The following is an 18,081-nucleotide window of genomic DNA, read 5'->3' on the forward strand; positions in this document are numbered from 1 at the left end:
GTGCCTAACTCTAACTCTCCCACTAGTGCCTAACTCTAACTCTCCCACTAGTGCCTAACTCTAAACCTCCCCCTAGTGCCTAACCCTAACCCTAGTGCCTAACGCTAACCCTCCCCCTAGTGCCTAACTCTAACCCTCCCCCTAGCGCCTAAATTTAACTCTCCCACTAGTGCCTAAATTTAACTCTCCCACTAGTGCCTAACCCTCCCCCTAGTGCCTAACCCTCCCCCTAGTGCCTAACTCTAAACCTCCCCCTAGTGTCTAACTCTAACCCCCCCCTAGTGCCTAACTCTAACTCTCCCCCTAGTGCCTAACTCTCCCCCTAGTGCCTAACTCTCCCCCTAGTGCCTAACTCTCCCCCTAGTGCCTAACTCTAACTCTCCCCCTAGTGCCTAACTCTAACTCTCCCCCTAGTGCCTAACTCTAACTCTCCCCCTAGTGCCTAACTCTAACTCTCCCCCTAGTGCCTAACTCTAACCCTCCCCCTAGTGCCTAACTCTAACCCTCCCCCTAGTGCCTAACTCTAACCCTCCCCCTAGAGCCTAACTTTAACTCTCCCCCCTAGTGCCTAAATCTAACCATCCCCCTAGTGCCTAACTCTAACCCTTCCCCTAGTGCCTAACTCTAACCCTCCCCCTAGTGCCTAACTCTAACCCTCCCCCTAGTGCCTAACTCTAACCCTCCCCCTAGTGCCTAACTCTAACCCTCCCCCTAGTGCCTAACTCTAACCCTCCCCCTAGTGCCTAACTCTAACCCTCCCCCTAGTGCCTAACTCTAACCCTCCCCCTAGTGCCTAACTCTAACCCTCCCCCAAGTGCCTAACTCTAACTCTCCCCCTAGTGCCTAAACCTCCCCCTAGTGGCTAAATCTAACCCTCCCCCTAGTGCCTAAACCTCCCCCTAGTGCCTAAATCTAACCCTCCCCCTAGTGCCTAACTGTAACTCTCCCACTAGTGCCTAACTCTAACTCTCCCCTTAGTGCCTAAATCTAACCCTCCCCCTAGTGCCTAACTGTAACTCTCCCACTAGTGCCTAACTCTAACTCTCCCCTTAGTGCCTAAACCTCCCCCTAGTGCCTAAATCTAACCCACCCCCTAGTGCCTAACTCTAACTCTCCCCCTAGTGCCTAAAGCATACTTGCCGACAATCAGCTTCAGCCTTCCGGGAGGGAGCTGATTGTCGGCTAATAGCAGCGGGCGCGGCCGGCCATTGGGGGCGGGGGCGGCCATTTGGTGGCACACTGGGGGCGGGGTCGCACGATCGCGTCATCGTGACTCCGCCCCCTCTTCACAATGCTGTTATTTTCAGCATTGTGAAGCAGGGGGCGGGGCCACGATGACGCGATTCTGCGCGAATCGCGTCACCGGGCCCCCCGCTGCGGGGGTTTCCGTTTTTTTCAGGGGGGAGGTCGGGAGGTTCGCAAGCTTCCGGGAGGCTTGCCTGCCTTTCCGGGGGGCCGGGAGCGGCACCCGAAAATCGGGAGGCTCCCGGCCAAATCGGGAGGGTAGGCAAGCCTGGCCTAAATCTAACCCTCCCCCTAGTGCCTAACTCTAACCCACCCCTAACCCTGCTACTTACCTTCAGTATTCTAAGCGCTGGCATCTCATGTGTCGGAATATTAACTGTATCCCAAGTCATCTATATTATATTCTCTGGACCTTCTAATGTGGAGTGTTAGACTAAGTGCAACAGAATATTATCAGTCTCCCTTATTTTACTCCCTCTCTCAGCCCTTTACCTGTGTGTATGTTGTGTTTTTACCCATTGTAGCCCCGGCTAAAGCACATTTTAGTACCTAGGTTGGGTAGCAGCTAATACTCTGTTTAAAGTGAGACTTGCTGCAAGTGCTGCTCAGAATGAAAGACTTATTATATTGGATTGTGATGGGGATTTTTCACTAACTACAATAAAATGCTCGTATTAGTTGCAAATTTACAAACATAACAAAGAGTTGATGGTAAGTTGAGCAGACAGGAGCTTGTTATTGCTCACTGCTTCCAGAAACATTTAACATAATTATTTTTGGAGTTGAATGAGCATTTATCCGGCAACAGCAAAATAGGGAGCATAGAAGTAAATATGCACAATGCATATTATTCAGATGACTCACTGCAGATATATATATATATATATATATATATATATATATATATATATGTATATACAGCCCTGTGCTTGTTATTTCATACTGCTTTGCCCCCACTTATAGATGCACCTTTCACAGTTACATTATTCAGTTACATTATTCAGCTTATGATAGATTTTCGACGGAACCCTTTCATTACTGGTGCAGCAATCCGCAGACATGATTTATTTTTGCAATGTCATTTTGCTGCTGCTCTCTGCTGTCTGTACAACACTTTTAGTCATTGACTAAACCAGGGGCAGGCAACGTTTTCCTCTTTGGATTCAACATTACAAGCCTAAAAATGACCACAACTACGCCATATCAGGGCCTTAGCTAGGGAGGGGCTAAGGGGGCATGTGCCCCAGGCGCTAGACTTGAGGGGGTGACGAGGAGAGGCTGCCAAGGTGGAGTGGCCCCAGGTAGTTGCATGTGTGGGTCTGGGCCACACACCGGGACCTGCAGGCAGCCGCCTGCAGCCCGGCCTTGGGAGAGACAGCGCAGCCATCAGTCTAATGTGATGCCAGTCCCAAGCCAATCAGAGGTTGCGGGCCGGCAGCCAATCAGTTCACGACCGGCGCCGCATTAGAAGGACAGTGGCGCTGATTGATCCCCAGCATGTGGCATCTCCGTCCCGTCCCGTGCCGCCCGAGCTCACCCACCACGCAGCCCCGGCAGGTAAAAGGAGGGAGCTGGCTAGCTGGGAGATCCCATTTTAATGTAAAAGTCCGATTTTGAAAGTGTTTAATCTGTCAGATCTGGGGGGGGCTGCAGTCACTGGAGGGCATTACTTTGGCATAATGTGTAGTAAGGGGCATTACTGTGACTTAATGTGTACCCTTAAGGGGCATTACTGTTGCATAATGTGTTAGGGGCATTACTGTGACATAATGTGTAGTAAGGGGCATTACTGTGACTTAATGTGTACCCTTAAGGGGCATTACTGTGGAATACTGTGTTGCAAGGGGCTTTACTATATTATTATAGCTTTTATAAAAGTAATATGGATACTAATAGTGTTAGTGGCTTACTCCTCCTTCCTTATTTGAAGTTAGTTTGCTCTGGTTAGGTTGATGATCTAGAGACGAAGATGCCTGGCAATTTTGTACTGTTGTTCGACTGTGATTAGGACTGTCCGTGGTCCAGATGCACTCACCAGAGGCCCAGGCTTCACTAGCTATGCAGGCCATGGTTGGGTTCTCCGGTTTTGGAAAGGGTCTAGCGTGTGAAATACGTCTCCTCTGTGAGGAAAGCTGATGGTGCAGGAGGGGAGGAATAGCACAGCATGGGAGAAGGACTTGACTCAACAAGTGCCATGGGTCCGCCTATACCTAGACTAAAGCATGCCAAAGATCATTGCAATCCTGACCCCTGCAGACTAGAAGGTGCAAAATAATAATGGGCTCCACTATATTTAACTGGTACTTGGTAGTTATACATCTGGCATGCCAGAGGATGGGCGGTCTCGTGCCCCATCCTGGACCAGTGGATAATAATAATTCACCAGTTGTTGGTTGGGCACCTGGCCTCCTTCCTCGCTCAAAAAGCAACTTAGCAAATAAGACGCAACTTGTTCCTGGTATGATTGCTGTCACAGTTGTTTGTTACACTGGCTCCTCCATTTTTCCACATTAACACTTAACAATATTACAAGTACTGGAGTAGTAGAAATTTAATGTCAGGGGGTTGGGTACGGGAAGCCAGCACTCTAGATCCCGGCGGTCAGAATCCCGACTGCGGCATCCCGACCCGGTTACAATGCAGACGCCTAAAGGTAAGTGAACCTAACCTCCCCCCCCCCCTGTAGCCTAAACCTAGCCCTTTCCATGGTGCCTAACCCCAGTACTCCCCTTCGGGATATCGGCGCTGGTATTCTGATAATTGTCTGGATTCCGGCGGTGTCATTCTGACCACATCCCATGTCAGGGTATCGGGGAGGAGGAACAGCAACGGCAGGTATTCTGGTAGTACACGTGGAAGTGGCTCCTGTATAATTACCACTTACAGTAACTCTGCACAACGTATATGACTGTAAAGTAGAGTGTTGAGCCGTACTGAAAAGAAGGAAAAGCTCACTAATTATTTTCCCCAGTATTGGCAATGAAGAGGGGCCAGTCATAGACCTGAGGCCAGCACAGTTCAAGCATTAGTAATACCCATCAGGTAAGGCTAAGAGCCGACTTTACTTCCAGACGGCAGAAGTTTGCCATGTATATTGCAGGCCCAGGCTGGTTGTTACATAAGCTGACTGGATGGCAGCTCAGGCTTTCTATGTTTTATAATATAATGTTTGTGTAGTTGTTTAATTGCAAATATTTTAGAACTATACTCTTAGGGTCTGAATCAGGCCCTTAGTTTGGGTGCTAAGCTAATAAGTGTTCAGAGCTTTTACTGGCCAGAGCGGACTGCTCCTCCTGCTGGACAGTCCTCATAAGGTGCATGTTCCAGAAGTCAGGGTGTGTAATTACCATGTCGGCTTATTTTCCATTGTAGGAAGCCTATTCGGTAGCACGACAGTTCAATCTGATTCCCCCCATCTGTGAACAAGCCGAATATCACATGTTTCAGAGAGAAAAAGTAGAGGTCCAACTGCCAGAGCTGTTCCATAAGATCGGTAAGTTACATCCTCCCCCCTATAAATCACAGGGGTGATCTCTCTGTCTACGTGGTTTGTGCACAGTACTCTCATAAGTTTACAAACGATGTATTACTTGTCAGACGCTTCTTATGGAGAACAGAAGGGTAGTGGGGTCTGCACCTTACCCCCAACACAGCTTGGTGGCTTGTATGGCTGCTTTGCTTCTATCACTCTATTTTAACCACTTTTCCATGAAGAGAATATTGTCTGTATCTGTGCTATTCACCAGTGGCTCTGGGTGCATAGCTAGAGAATCGGCACATACAGTATGCAATGTAATTTGCATGTCTCCACCCACTATACTTAAAGGCATAATTAAACCCCTCTCACTTTTGTGCGCCAAACAATTCTATTTTCAATCTTACAGCATTAGGAAGGCCTTACTGTGGTTTTTTTACAGCGGAAAACTTAATAACTTCCCTCTGAGCTCCCCTCACCCAAACCTGGTTGCATTGTATTGGTGTCCACTTGCTAAAATAAGAGGCTTTACCACCTGAGAATAAATATTCATATAATTTTGATATAGGGATGGCCATTGGTGGATTAATTGTCAGTGGTGCCATCGGTGCTTAACATCAAAGACATAAAACCATCAATGGTTTGCACCCACCGATAGACAGGGGTGGACATCGGAAGCCTCTCATCGAATGGTTGCTGGGCTTTTGATATCAAATCCAGTGATGTGATGGCTACTAGCAATCACATCGCAACCATTAGATGGTATAACCACCGATGGTTATTCCTTGCGCATAAAGCAGTCATAGCTTCGCGCACGGTGTTTACAGATGTTCAAATGTTCAGATTTCCTGGTGCTTCTATCAGTTTTTGTCCTGATTTTCGAGGAGAAATTCCCTGTAAAATTTAAATCTCAGGAAACACTGTTTGCGCATACATACTTTAGCTGAGCTGCAAACACCTCTCCTGGGTTTCCGCAGCTGAAAAAGTACAGCTAGCCATCGGATTGGCATTGGAAAGCTGCATCCGATGGCTGGCAACCATTGAATACCTGCAATTTGATGGCCAAAGTGCTTCCATCGAATCGGGAACAGTAGTTGCTAACCATCGGCTTCCAATGTCCATCCCTGCTGTAGGGAACGGCAGGCAGTCGGCCAATCATGAGGGGGGTAGGGGTTAGCCAAGCTCCAAAAAACAAAACATTGCCGAAGAATCATTGGATCCCATCAACGGTGGTTAATCGTCGATGGCCATCCCTATTTTTCTATCTCTAATCCTATGCAAAAAATGGAGGCGCCTCTGGTCCAGTTGCAGGTTTCACTGAATCTGCAAAGGAGTTAACACAAATGTATTTTAAACAAATAACCATGACAAGGTTATGTAACATAATTCATCATTACTGGCACTTTCCACATAATGTGCAAAACAACAGTAACTCTTAGTCTTGTAAGTGATGCAGACATGAAATGATTCCGAGTACTTCTGTTTGTATAAGCTGAAGCTTTTATCTCGGTATTACCGTCCAGCCTGCTTATCTGGCTCACTTCATTATGTTATGTATGGAGCCGACACTCTGCCTGATCCGCCTGGTGGTCAGTGAACGCTTAGAATCTATAGAGGGAGTATTGCAGCTCACTTATACTTATGCCGGTGCACAGTGTCTGGATGAATAAATAATTATAGATGACCGGATAGATATAGTTCTGTTGCTCATTGGGATCATTTAATATAAATGGTGACGGACAGTCATGGTTGTCAACAGCTGACGGTCTTAGGTTTTCAGTTAATGAAATAAGGAGCTGCAATGATTGGTTCATCTTTCATGCCTGAGTCTTCTCATTCCAAATGCACCACCAGTAGCTGCATATAAATGCCAGTGGCTGCCTTGCCATTGGTGGGTGATACTGCTCCTGCCGGACCCTCACTCTAACCACCTGCACGCACCTCATTCCTATATATTATATATGAATTGTTCTCCATGATTATTAGATTGCAAGCTTTATTGGTAAGGGCAATATATTTCCGGCTGTATAAGTCATTTTCAATTGCAGGAGGGAGGCGTCTGGTGTACATAAACGTCTCCTTACGACCTTGCCGATCTGAGATCTGCGTCCAAAGACAAAGCATCAGCTTTTCTGCAATGCCATCGACAACCCTGAGGTTACTCAGATTGTCCCTCACAGCTGTGGTGCCGAGGCCAGGAAGTCTGTGTCAGAAGACGCAGGCACTGCCCGTGGCACCTGCCCATGCGCAGTACAGATACTGCCCAGGTCTCTCGCAATCGAAGCAGGATTGCATACTTCTCTAAATCAGGCCCAGAGTCCTGACCACGACCTCCCTGAACACCTTTTGGATGAATTGGAACACCGGCCAGGCAAGTGCCCAACCTCACTAATACTCTTGTGGCTGGATGGATGCAAATCCCCTGCAGTCGTGTTCCAAAATCTAGTGGGAAGCCCTCCCAGCGGAGTGGGGGCTGTTATAGCAGCAAATGGGGGACCAATTCCATGTTATCGTCCAAGGTTTTGGAATGAGACGGTGTGATCGGGTGTCGTCATACATTTGGCCATGTAGTGTATTTGGATCATATAAAGCACTGGGTAATAGTCTTCATTCTGGCACCCTGCACCTGTCACAACCCTTGCAGTTCCTCTTTCCTGCCTGGGGTATCACCCTTTGCTCTTGTGGTTCTAGCACACTCAACTAGTGCAACAAGCTGCTGAAATACAGACGAGTGTGCTAGAAGCACCAGAGCAAAGTGTGACACCCCGGGCAGGAAAGTGGAACTGCACGGGTTTTAACCGGTGCAGGGTGCTAGAATGAACACTAGGTAATATGGTGACACTTATTATATTTAAACAGGTTTAGCATTAATCCAAGCATGGCTATCGGTGACTAATGTTCTTCCTGATCCTCTCCAGGTGTAGGCGCTATGACGTGGTCACCGCTCGCTTGTGGAATCGTTTCTGGAAAATATGACGGGGGGATACCACCATATTCTAGAGCTTCTCTCAAGGTATAGTTACAAAAGAAGAACTAGAGACATTTCTACAAGAAAATTCTTTGTGACATTCGCTAGAATCAGCTTTTTTTTCTGCTTTTGTATTTTGAATAATTCTATGCGCACTAGAGAGAATTATACAAAAACTATATAAACTATTAATAGTGCAGCCCTGGTGACTTCATGAGACTGGTGGCTTTGATATTTACATATTGCACATGAAACGCGCCAGGCCTGGAGTATAAAGAGTAAAGGTCCTTTAAATGATTATTATTTTCTGCTAAGCAGACGTACATTGTCATTTTTCATGTGGTTGGCATTGAAGCCTTGATATAGCAGTAAAATGGCTTCACAAGAGCTTCTGCAAGTGTTTTGACCTTAAATCCTGCTCTATTTTTAAAGGGTTATCAGTGGTTAAAAGACAAAATATTAAGTGAAGAAGGAAGACGACAGCAAGCGAAATTGAAAGAGCTTCAAGCCATCGCCGAGCGTTTGGGCTGTACTCTTCCGCAGTTAGCGATTGGTGAGTACATAACATAGCAGCACTGCTTAATGCAGCGTAAAGCCCAGCATGGCTGGTTTAAGGACAGTTTTTATGTGGGAGACCTGTACAGATTGCAGGATGACCGATTAGAGCTTGAGATTTACATGGAAGTCGGTTTCTGGACCTTTAGTCCCCATAAAAATAAAATTCTATCAGAAACCATTTAACACAAGTAACTATTTTTAAAAATGATTTATTTATTTTTTTAAACTTCCAGTCTGGAATTGGGCATTTTAATAAGCTTGGTAAAAATGTGTAAAACATTAAAAATTTTAAAACATTGTATAATGGCATTAATACGCACTTAGAATGTTTTCTGCGTTGTGGCTTTGCCAGTAATTGTGAGGCCTGAAAAGATGTCAATGCGTTCCCTATTATCTTAGTTCTAGTATATGAGCCCTGCCATAACTTGGTAACATACATTGTGATATTGCAATTTGTAACAGTCATTTGGCCTAATAATTGCATTACAGGCCATTTTGTAATGCAGTTATTGGGACAGTCCAATGCCCGTTCCCAGCTCAAATATAGCCATAAGTTATGGCCAAGTCTTGTGTAATTTGGACACCAATATTCTCATTGGAATTTTTCTGTACCCAGGGCTGTTACTACCCCTTAATATGTCTGTCCCCAGTGGTGGACCTGTAATGCAACAGTTAGCTCTACTCATTTTTATATAAAAAGAATGTTTCCATTACCATGTATTTTACATATATAGCTGTGGTTTATATATACTGTAAATTATATATGTATATATATATATATATATATACATACACACATAGTCAGGTGCATAAATATTGAGACATTGACAGAATTTTCATATTTTGGCCTCTATTCACAACCACAATGGCTTTAAAATGAAACAAACAAGATGTGATTTAACTGCAGACTTTCATATTTAATTTGAGGGTAATTACATCCAAATCGGGTGAACGGTGTAGGAATTACAACGGTTTCCATATGTGCCTCCCACTTTTTAAGGGGCCAAAAGTAATGGGACTGTCAACTCAAAAGCTATTTCATGGACAGGTTTGGGCTATTCCCTCGTTATTTCATTATCAATTAAGCAGGTAAAAGGTCTGGAGTTGATTCTATTTGTGACATTTGCATTTGGAATTAGTTGCTGTCGACTCTCAATATGAGATTCAAAGAGCTGTCACTATCAGTGAAGCAAGCCATCATTAGGCTGAAAAATCAAAACAAACCCATCAGAGAGATGTGGCCAAATCAACTGGAACATTCTTAAAAAGAAAGAACGCACCGGAAAGCTCAGCAACACCAAAAGACCCGGAAGACCACAGAAAACAACTGTGGTGGATGACAGAATAATAATTTCCCTGGTGAAGAAAAACCCCTTCACAACAGTTGGCCAAATCAAGAACACTCTCCAGGAGGTAGGTGTATATGTGTCAAAGTCAACAATCAAGAGGAGACTTCACAAGAGTGAATATAGAGGGTACACCATAAGATGTAAACCATTGGTGAGCCACAATAACAGGAAGACCAGATTAGAGTTTGCCAAACAACATCTAAAAAAGCCATTACAGTTCTGGAACAACATCCTATGGACAGATGAGACAAAGATCAACTTGTACCAGAGTGATGGGAAGAGAAGAGTATGGAGAAGGAAAGGAACTGCTCATGATCCAAAACATACCACCTCATCAGTGAAGCATGGTGGTGGTAGTGCCATGGTGTGGGCATGTATGGCTGCCAATGGAACTGGTTCCCTTGTATGTATTGATGATGTGACTGCTGACAAAAGCAGCAGAATGAATTCTGAAGTGTTTCGGGCAATATTATATGCTCATATTCAGTCAATTGCTTCAGAACTCATTGGACGGCGCTTCACAGTGCAGATGGACAATGACCCGAAGCATACTGCAAAAGAAACCAAAGAGGTTTTTTTTAAGGCTAAAAAGTGGAATGTTATGCAATGGCCAAGTCAATCCCCTGACCTGAATCCGATTGAGCATGCATTTCACTTGATGAAGATAAAACTGAAGGGAAAATGCCCCAAGAACAAGCAGGAACTGAAGACATTTGCAGTAGAGGCCTGGCAGAGCATCACCTGGCATGAAACCCAGTGTCTGGTGATGTCTATGCGTTCCAGACTTCAGGCTGTAATTGCCTGCAAAGGATTTGCAACAAAGTATTAAATAGTGAAAGTTAGATTTAGGATTGTTTAGTTTGTCCCTTAAAAAGTGGGAGGCACATATAGAAACCGTTGTAATTCCTACACCGTTCACCTGATTTGGATGTAATTACCCTCAACTTAAAACTGAAAGTCTGCAGTTAAAGCACATCTTGTTTGTTTCATTTCAAAGTGTGCTGTCACAATACAGGACAGACCACAGCGCGTCACTCCAGGATTTGTAGTAAATGCAAATTTATTCAACGTTTCAAGGCCCTTGCGGCCTCGTCGTCAGGAAGACGAACATTACTCTCTGTGCGAGCACCCAGGTACCTTACTAACAGAGGAACACTGAGTGCCGAACCACACTACTATATATATATATATATATATATATATATATATATATATTTATTTATTTAACCTATAGACTACAACCCATTTTACAATCTCAGCCTCATCTGTGTGAGCGCTGTTATATTGAGCCCTCTAAAAGGGAATATTGTTGTTCCTTATATACTGAGAGGTGGCATCACATAAAACATATATAAAATGCACATTATTTGATGTAGCCAGTCCTGTTTGTGCCAATGTCACTGTCTAAAGGTGCCCATCCACTAGCAGACATGAAAACGACTGCACGATTACAACATTGTAATCCTGCAGTCATTTGTCAGTCTGTGAGGAGCCTGCACTGAATGAGCAGTCGTTCAGTGCAGGGTCATCAATCATCTGCAAACATGCTCAACCTGACATTATCGTCAGGTTGACCAGCATGTTTGCACGATGATAGATGTCTAAACAACCAGCGGGCACGCGCATCGCTGGTTGTGTTAGACATTTTTGCTAATTATTTGCAAACGATTTATGAACTATTGAATGATCGTTATCGTTGAATCGCTCAACTTAATCGTCTAGTGGATGGGCACATTATGGATTTGGAACTTGAATATGCCAGCACTCAGAAGCTTGCAGTGAGCAACATCTCATTATTAGCTTAAATAATGGCTATTCTCAGCCGTATCCTGTAACATCTGACCGTTATCTTTGCAGCCTGGTGTCTGAGGAATGAAGGTGTTAGTTCAGTTTTGTTAGGGGCATCCAATGCTGACCAACTTCTGGAGAATATTGGCGCAATACAGGTTAGTATTACACACTTACACGTTAGTATGTATTTACAGCAGCACAGAGGAGGTGCAGCAGGTGCTGCACTGCCCTTAATACGTTATTACTCATGCTTATCACAAGCTAGTGATGGGGTTATCTTCTCTTTGTACATTGCGGCCCTGCCTAGTTTAACTTTGCTGATCTGGTTTTGCAATATCAGAATTTCAGAAAGCAGTTAAGCTAGGTAAACACTATACAATATATCATTGCGTCGCGGATCAGAATGATATATCGTACGGTTTGTATAGTGTGCCAAACGGTCGTCACATTTGCTGTTTTACACCAGATCGCCCGGTGTTTACAGCGCGCACGATGTATTGGTCGGCTGGGTACACAACGTATAGTGTGCCCCCAACGTAAGAGACCTTGTTTCATAGGATGGCAACAATCTTCGCACAATACTGTGCGCTGTCGAGCTTAACCCAGCAACATACACGGGTACAGTCATTAATAGCTGAGCGTCCTGGTTTTCCCATCGGCTTCACATATCGAATACTGAACATCCCGAACTGACATCCTATTCCGATACTCTGCAATCCGTGCCCATATAAAGGGCAACTAACCAGAGAGTGCCGAAAAATAAAAAACTTGCCATTTATTGATTTATTTTTAAACAAATAGGGCCAGTTACCAGAAGCCGAGAGCTAGTGCACCTCTAGGGGGCGATCTACTCATATTGTCCGTTGGGCTCTATCATAGAGTGTGATTGAGACAGCTTCAGGTATTATGAGGGGATGCCAGAGAGTGACACTTGCTCCCCACCTGCTGTACATGTGTGTGTGTTATACGGTAGTGTTGTACAGATGTGTTCTTATATGTCTTTGCTGCACTCGCTTTAAAGCCCATCTCGGCGTGCCAGGTTCCGTGACCCTCTGATAGCACCGAGCCTCTTGTTTGCAGAAAATGCATCTAAGTCACAATGCAATGTGACTAGGACGCACCAGCATTGTGCTGATTAATTAGATATGTGGCAATTGTATATCTGTGTGCACCTGAGTCCCTGAATCTGTATATGTAGTGCTACAATGTAGCTGCCACAGTTTTTTTCATTCCAAGTTTTGTTGTTCTTCATATGCAGACTCAGGTGCACACAGATATACATGTGTCACATATCATATTACTCAGCACAGTCTCCTATATACAGACTCAGGTGCACACAGAAATACAGGTGTCACATATCACATTACTCAGCACAGTCTCCATATACAGACTCAGGTGAACACAGATATACAGGTGTCATATATCAGATTACTCAACACAGTCTCCCATATACAGACTCAGGAGCACACAGTTATACAGGTGTCACATATCACATTACTCAGCACAGTCTCCCATATACAGACTCAGGAGCACACAGATATACAGGTGTCACATATCACATTACTCAGCACAGTCTCCCATATACAGACTCAGGAGCACACAGATATACAGGTGTCACATATCACATTACTCAGCACAGTCTCCATATACAGACTCAGGAGCACACAGATATACAGGTGTCACATATCACATTACTCAGCACAGTCTCCCATATACAGACTCAGGAGCACACAGATATACAGGTATCACATTACTCAGCACAGTCTCCATATACAGACTCAGGAGCACACAGATATACAGGTATCACATATCACATTACTCAGCACAGTCTCCATATACAGACTCAGGAGCACACAGATATACAGGTGTCACATATCACATTACTCAGCACAGTCTCCTATATACAGACTCAGGTGTACACAGATATACAGGTGTCACATATCACATTACTCAGCACAGTCTCCATATACAGACTCAGGTGCACACAGATATACAGGTGTCATATATCAGATTACTCAACACAGTCTCCCATATACAGACTCAGGAGCACACAGATATACAGGTGTCACATATCACATTACTCAGCACAGTCTCCCATATACAGACTCAGGAGCACACAGATATACAGGTATCACATATCACATTACTCAGCACAGTCTCCCATATACAGACTCAGGAGCACACAGTTATACAGGTGTCACATATCACATTACTCAGCACAGTCTCCCATATACAGACTCAGGAGCACACAGATATACAGGTATCACATATCACATTACTCAGCACAGTCTCCATATACAGACTCAGGAGCACACAGATATACAGGTATCACATATCACATTACTCAGCACAGTCTCCATATACAGACTCAGGAGCACACAGATATACAGGTGTCACATATCACATTACTCAGCACAGTCTCCTATATACAGACTCAGGAGCACACAGATATACAGGTGTCACATATCACATTACTCAGCACAGTCTCCTATATACAGACTCAGGTGCACACAGATATACAGGTGTCACATATCACATTACTCGGCACAGTCTCCCATATACAGACTCAGGTGTACACAGATATACAGGTGTCACATATCACATTACTCAGCACAGTCTCCTATATACAGTCTCAGGTGCACACAGATATACAGGTGTCACATATCACATTACTCAGCACAGTCTCCTATATACAGACTCAGGAGCACACAGATATACAGGTGTCACATATCACATTACTCAGCACAGTCTCCTATATACAGACTCGGGTGCACACATATATACAAGTGTCACATATCACATTACTGAGCACAGTCTCCATATACAGACTCGGGTGCACACAGATATACAGGTGTCACATATCACATTACTCAGCACAGTCTCCGATATACAGACTCTGGTGCACACAGATATACAGGTGTCACATATCACATTACTGAGCACAGTCTCCTATATACAGACTCGGGTGCACACATATATACAAGTGTCACATATCACATTACTGAGCACAGTCTCCATATACAGACTCGGGTGCACACAGATATACAGGTGTCACATATCACATTACTCAGCACAGTCTCCGATATACAGACTCAGGTGCACACAGATATACAGGTGTCACATATCACATTACTCAGCACAGTCTCCTATATACAGACTCAGGAGCACACAGATATACAGGTGTCACATATCACATTACCCAGCACAGTCTCCTATATACAGACTCGGGTGCACACAGATATACAGGTGTCACATATCACATTACTGAGCACAGTCTCCTATATACAGACTCAGGTGCACACAGATATACAGGTGTCACATATCACATTACTCAGCACAGTCTCCGATATACAGACTCTGGTGCACACAGATATACAGGTGTCACATATCACATTACTGAGCACAGTCTCCTATATACAGACTCAGGTGCACACAGATATACAAGTGTCACATATCATATTACTCAGCACAGTCTCCTATATACAGACTCAGGAGCACACAGATATACAGGTGTCACATATCACATTACCCAGCACAGTCTCCTATATACAGACTCGGGTGCACACAGATATACAGGTGTCACATATCACATTACTGAGCACAGTCTCCTATATACAGACTCAGGTGCACACAGATATACAGGTGTCACATATCACATTACTCAGCACAGTCTCCGATATACAGACTCGGGTGCACACAGATATACAGGTGTCACATATCACATTACTGAGCACAGTCTCCAATATACAGACTCTGGTGCACACAGATATACAGGTGTCACATATCACATTACTCAGCACAGTCTCCATATACAGACTCAGGAGCACACAGTTATACAGGTGTCACATATCACATTACTCAGCACAGTCTCCGATATACAGACTCTGGTGCACACAGATATACATGTGTCACATATCACATTACTGAGCACAGTCTCCTATATACAGACTCAGGTGCACACAGATATACAGGTGTCACATATCACATTACTGAGCACAGTCTCCTATATACAGACTCAGGAGCACACAGATATACAGGTGTCACATATCACATTACTGAGCACAGTCTCCTATATACAGACTCAGGTGCACACAGATATACAGGTGTCACATATCACATTACTCAGCACAGTCTCCGATATACAGACTCGGGTGCACACAGTTATACAGGTGTCACATATCACATTACTCAGCACAGTCTCCGATATACAGACTCTGGTGCACACAGATATACAGGTGTCACATATCACATTACTGAGCACAGTCTCCTATATACAGACTCAGGAGCACACAGATATACAGGTGTCACATATCACATTACTGAGCACAGTCTCCTATATACAGACTCAGGTGCACACAGATAGCAACCAATCAGATTCTACTTAACATTTATCTAGCACCTTCTAAAAGATAATAGCTAGAATCTGATTGGTTGCTATGGGCAACATCTCAACTTCAATAAACTCTCACTTTCGTAAATTTACCCCTAATAATCCTTATGCAAATGTGTCAGTGTGTATACTTAAGCATGTTGCAAATTATACACATATATCTCAATTGACAAGTGTAGTAAGGTTCCTGAACATCATATTAAAACCGGGCACACACAAGATACATTTACACGATAACTAGTGTCTAGTAAGTCGTATTGTTAAAAAATGCTGCAGTTTTTGTGTTGCAAGTAACAAAATAAACAATTCTAAGCAACACAGAGAACTCTGATAATCTGCTCGGTGTCCGTATGAATGTGGTAATCCAGAAGGTTACTACACAGCAAATGCTGCTTCTATAGTAAAAAGTCCCAGTACTCAGTGGCGTAACTAGGGTCTTCGGAGCCCAGGGCAAATTTAAGATTGGCGCACACAATCTCCCCCTTGTGTTGTCTCTCAGCGACACCATCACCTCCCCTCCTGCGTCATCTCTCAGCACACAATCACCTCCCCCTGTGTCATCTCTCAGCATGCCATCACCTCCCCCCCTGCGTCATCTCTCAGCACACCATCACCTCCCCCCTGTGTCATATCTCAGCATGCCATCACCTCCCCCCCTGCGTCATCTCTCAGCACACAAATCACCTCCCCCTGTGTCATCTCTCAGCATGCCATCACCTCCCCCCGCGTCATCTCTCAGCACACCATCACCTCCCCCCCTGCGTCATCTCTCAGCACACCATCATCTCACTGCATCATCTCTTTTCTACACCATCATCTCCCCCCTGCGTCAGCTCTCAGCACACCATCACTGCCCCTCCTGCGTCAACTCTCAGCCACACCATCATCTCCCCCCTGAGTCATCTCTCAGCACACTATCACTGCCCCCCCTGCGTCATCTCTCAGCACAAAATCACTGCCCCCCGCGTCAACTCTCAGCACACCATCACTGCCCCCCCCTGCATCAACTCTCAGCGCACCATCACTGCCCCCCCTGCGTCAACTCTCAGCACACCATCACTGCCCCCCCTGCATCAACTCTCAGCATACCATCACTGCCCCCCCTTGCGTCATCTGTCAGCACACCATCACTGCCCCCCCCTGCATCAACTCTCAGCATACCATCACTGCCCCCCCCTGCGTCATCTCTCAGCACACCATCACTTCCCCCCCTGCGTCATCTCTCAGCACACCATCACTTCCCCCCCTGCGTCATCTCTCAGCACACCATCACTTCCCCCCCTGCGTCATCTCTCAGCACACCATCACTGCCCCCCCTGCATCATCTGTCAGCACACAGACACACACTGACGCATACACACTGACATACACACACACACACACTGACACAGATACACACACACTGACACAGATGCACACACAGTCACACTCTGAGACAGATACACACGAACCTTTCACACAAATGCAGCCAGCCAAAAATATCACTGACAATGGACATCAATTGAAAGTCACAAACTTGCAGCAGTCTCCCCTTCCCCTCCCCGCTGGTTCGGAGCAGAGAGAGCGCCGGGGAAGGAGAATCACCCTGTCACAGTCACCTTCGGTGACAGCTCTCATTATAGAGAGAATGGGAAGACTGCCTGGGAGGGGCTGCGTGCTTCTGCTGCAGCTCCCCCTACAGTCCCAAAGCAGCACCAACAGGCACACATGCCTATTTGTTCAATATTCAGTCCGGGAGCAAAGGAGGTGAGAGGGGGTGGGGTACGGTGTCCTGGCCGGTGGCGGGCCCCCCTCTCTCTCTGCTGGGCCTCCCAGGGCACATGCCCCACTCACCATACCCTGGTTACACCACTGCCAGTACTATAAGGAAGTGGTGCACAGCATTACTGTAACCATTCCAGGGTTATATGGATACAATGCACAGCATTTATTGTTCATATGGGTGGCAGATATGAAACGGATTCTCCGTGTTGGTGATATATACACCTGACGTCATGTCAGTCTCTTATGTCCATTTATTAAGCCAAATTCTAAATACCGCTGGTTAATCTTACCAGTTAGTGGTGCCACTTCTGATCGCCGCTTACAGTGGATGTCCCTTGCCTCTCTGATGAAGTCCCATTGAACGGTGAAACGCGTTAGAAACAGGTGCGCTTGTCAAGCATCCAAGGAGAAACCACACTTCACTTATACCGCTTCTGTGTTATAAACCCGCTGACTATATAGAACCGTGGATCAGCCAAGTAACTCACTCCGCTAAAACTGGACCAGGGAACGCTGGGCAATCTATATCGGAGGAGTCACA

The 18,081-nt window shown here is 45.2% G+C and overlaps 1 protein-coding gene across 10 annotated transcripts in view; it reads left to right on the forward strand.

Annotated features, from left to right (window-relative positions):
* Nucleotides 1–18,081, forward strand: part of KCNAB2 (potassium voltage-gated channel subfamily A regulatory beta subunit 2) — a 244,950-nt gene that overhangs the window by 221,036 nt on the left and 5,833 nt on the right. For all 10 annotated transcript variants that reach the window (XR_015869848.1, XM_088447733.1, XM_088447738.1 and 7 more), the window contains 4 exons: nucleotides 4,618–4,738; nucleotides 7,639–7,733; nucleotides 8,121–8,241; nucleotides 11,453–11,541. Coding sequence is in view for 9 of the 10 variants with exons in the window: in XM_088447733.1 (XP_088303859.1) it covers nucleotides 4,618–4,738; nucleotides 7,639–7,733; nucleotides 8,121–8,241; nucleotides 11,453–11,541 (426 nt within the window). In the remaining variant the exon portion in view is untranslated. The remainder of the gene's footprint in view (nucleotides 1–4,617; nucleotides 4,739–7,638; nucleotides 7,734–8,120; nucleotides 8,242–11,452; nucleotides 11,542–18,081) is intronic.

This window comes from Taudactylus pleione, unplaced genomic scaffold, assembly GCF_031769625.1.
Source record: "Taudactylus pleione unplaced genomic scaffold, aTauple2 ptg000437l, whole genome shotgun sequence".
Taxonomy (NCBI): Eukaryota; Metazoa; Chordata; class Amphibia; order Anura; family Myobatrachidae; genus Taudactylus; species Taudactylus pleione.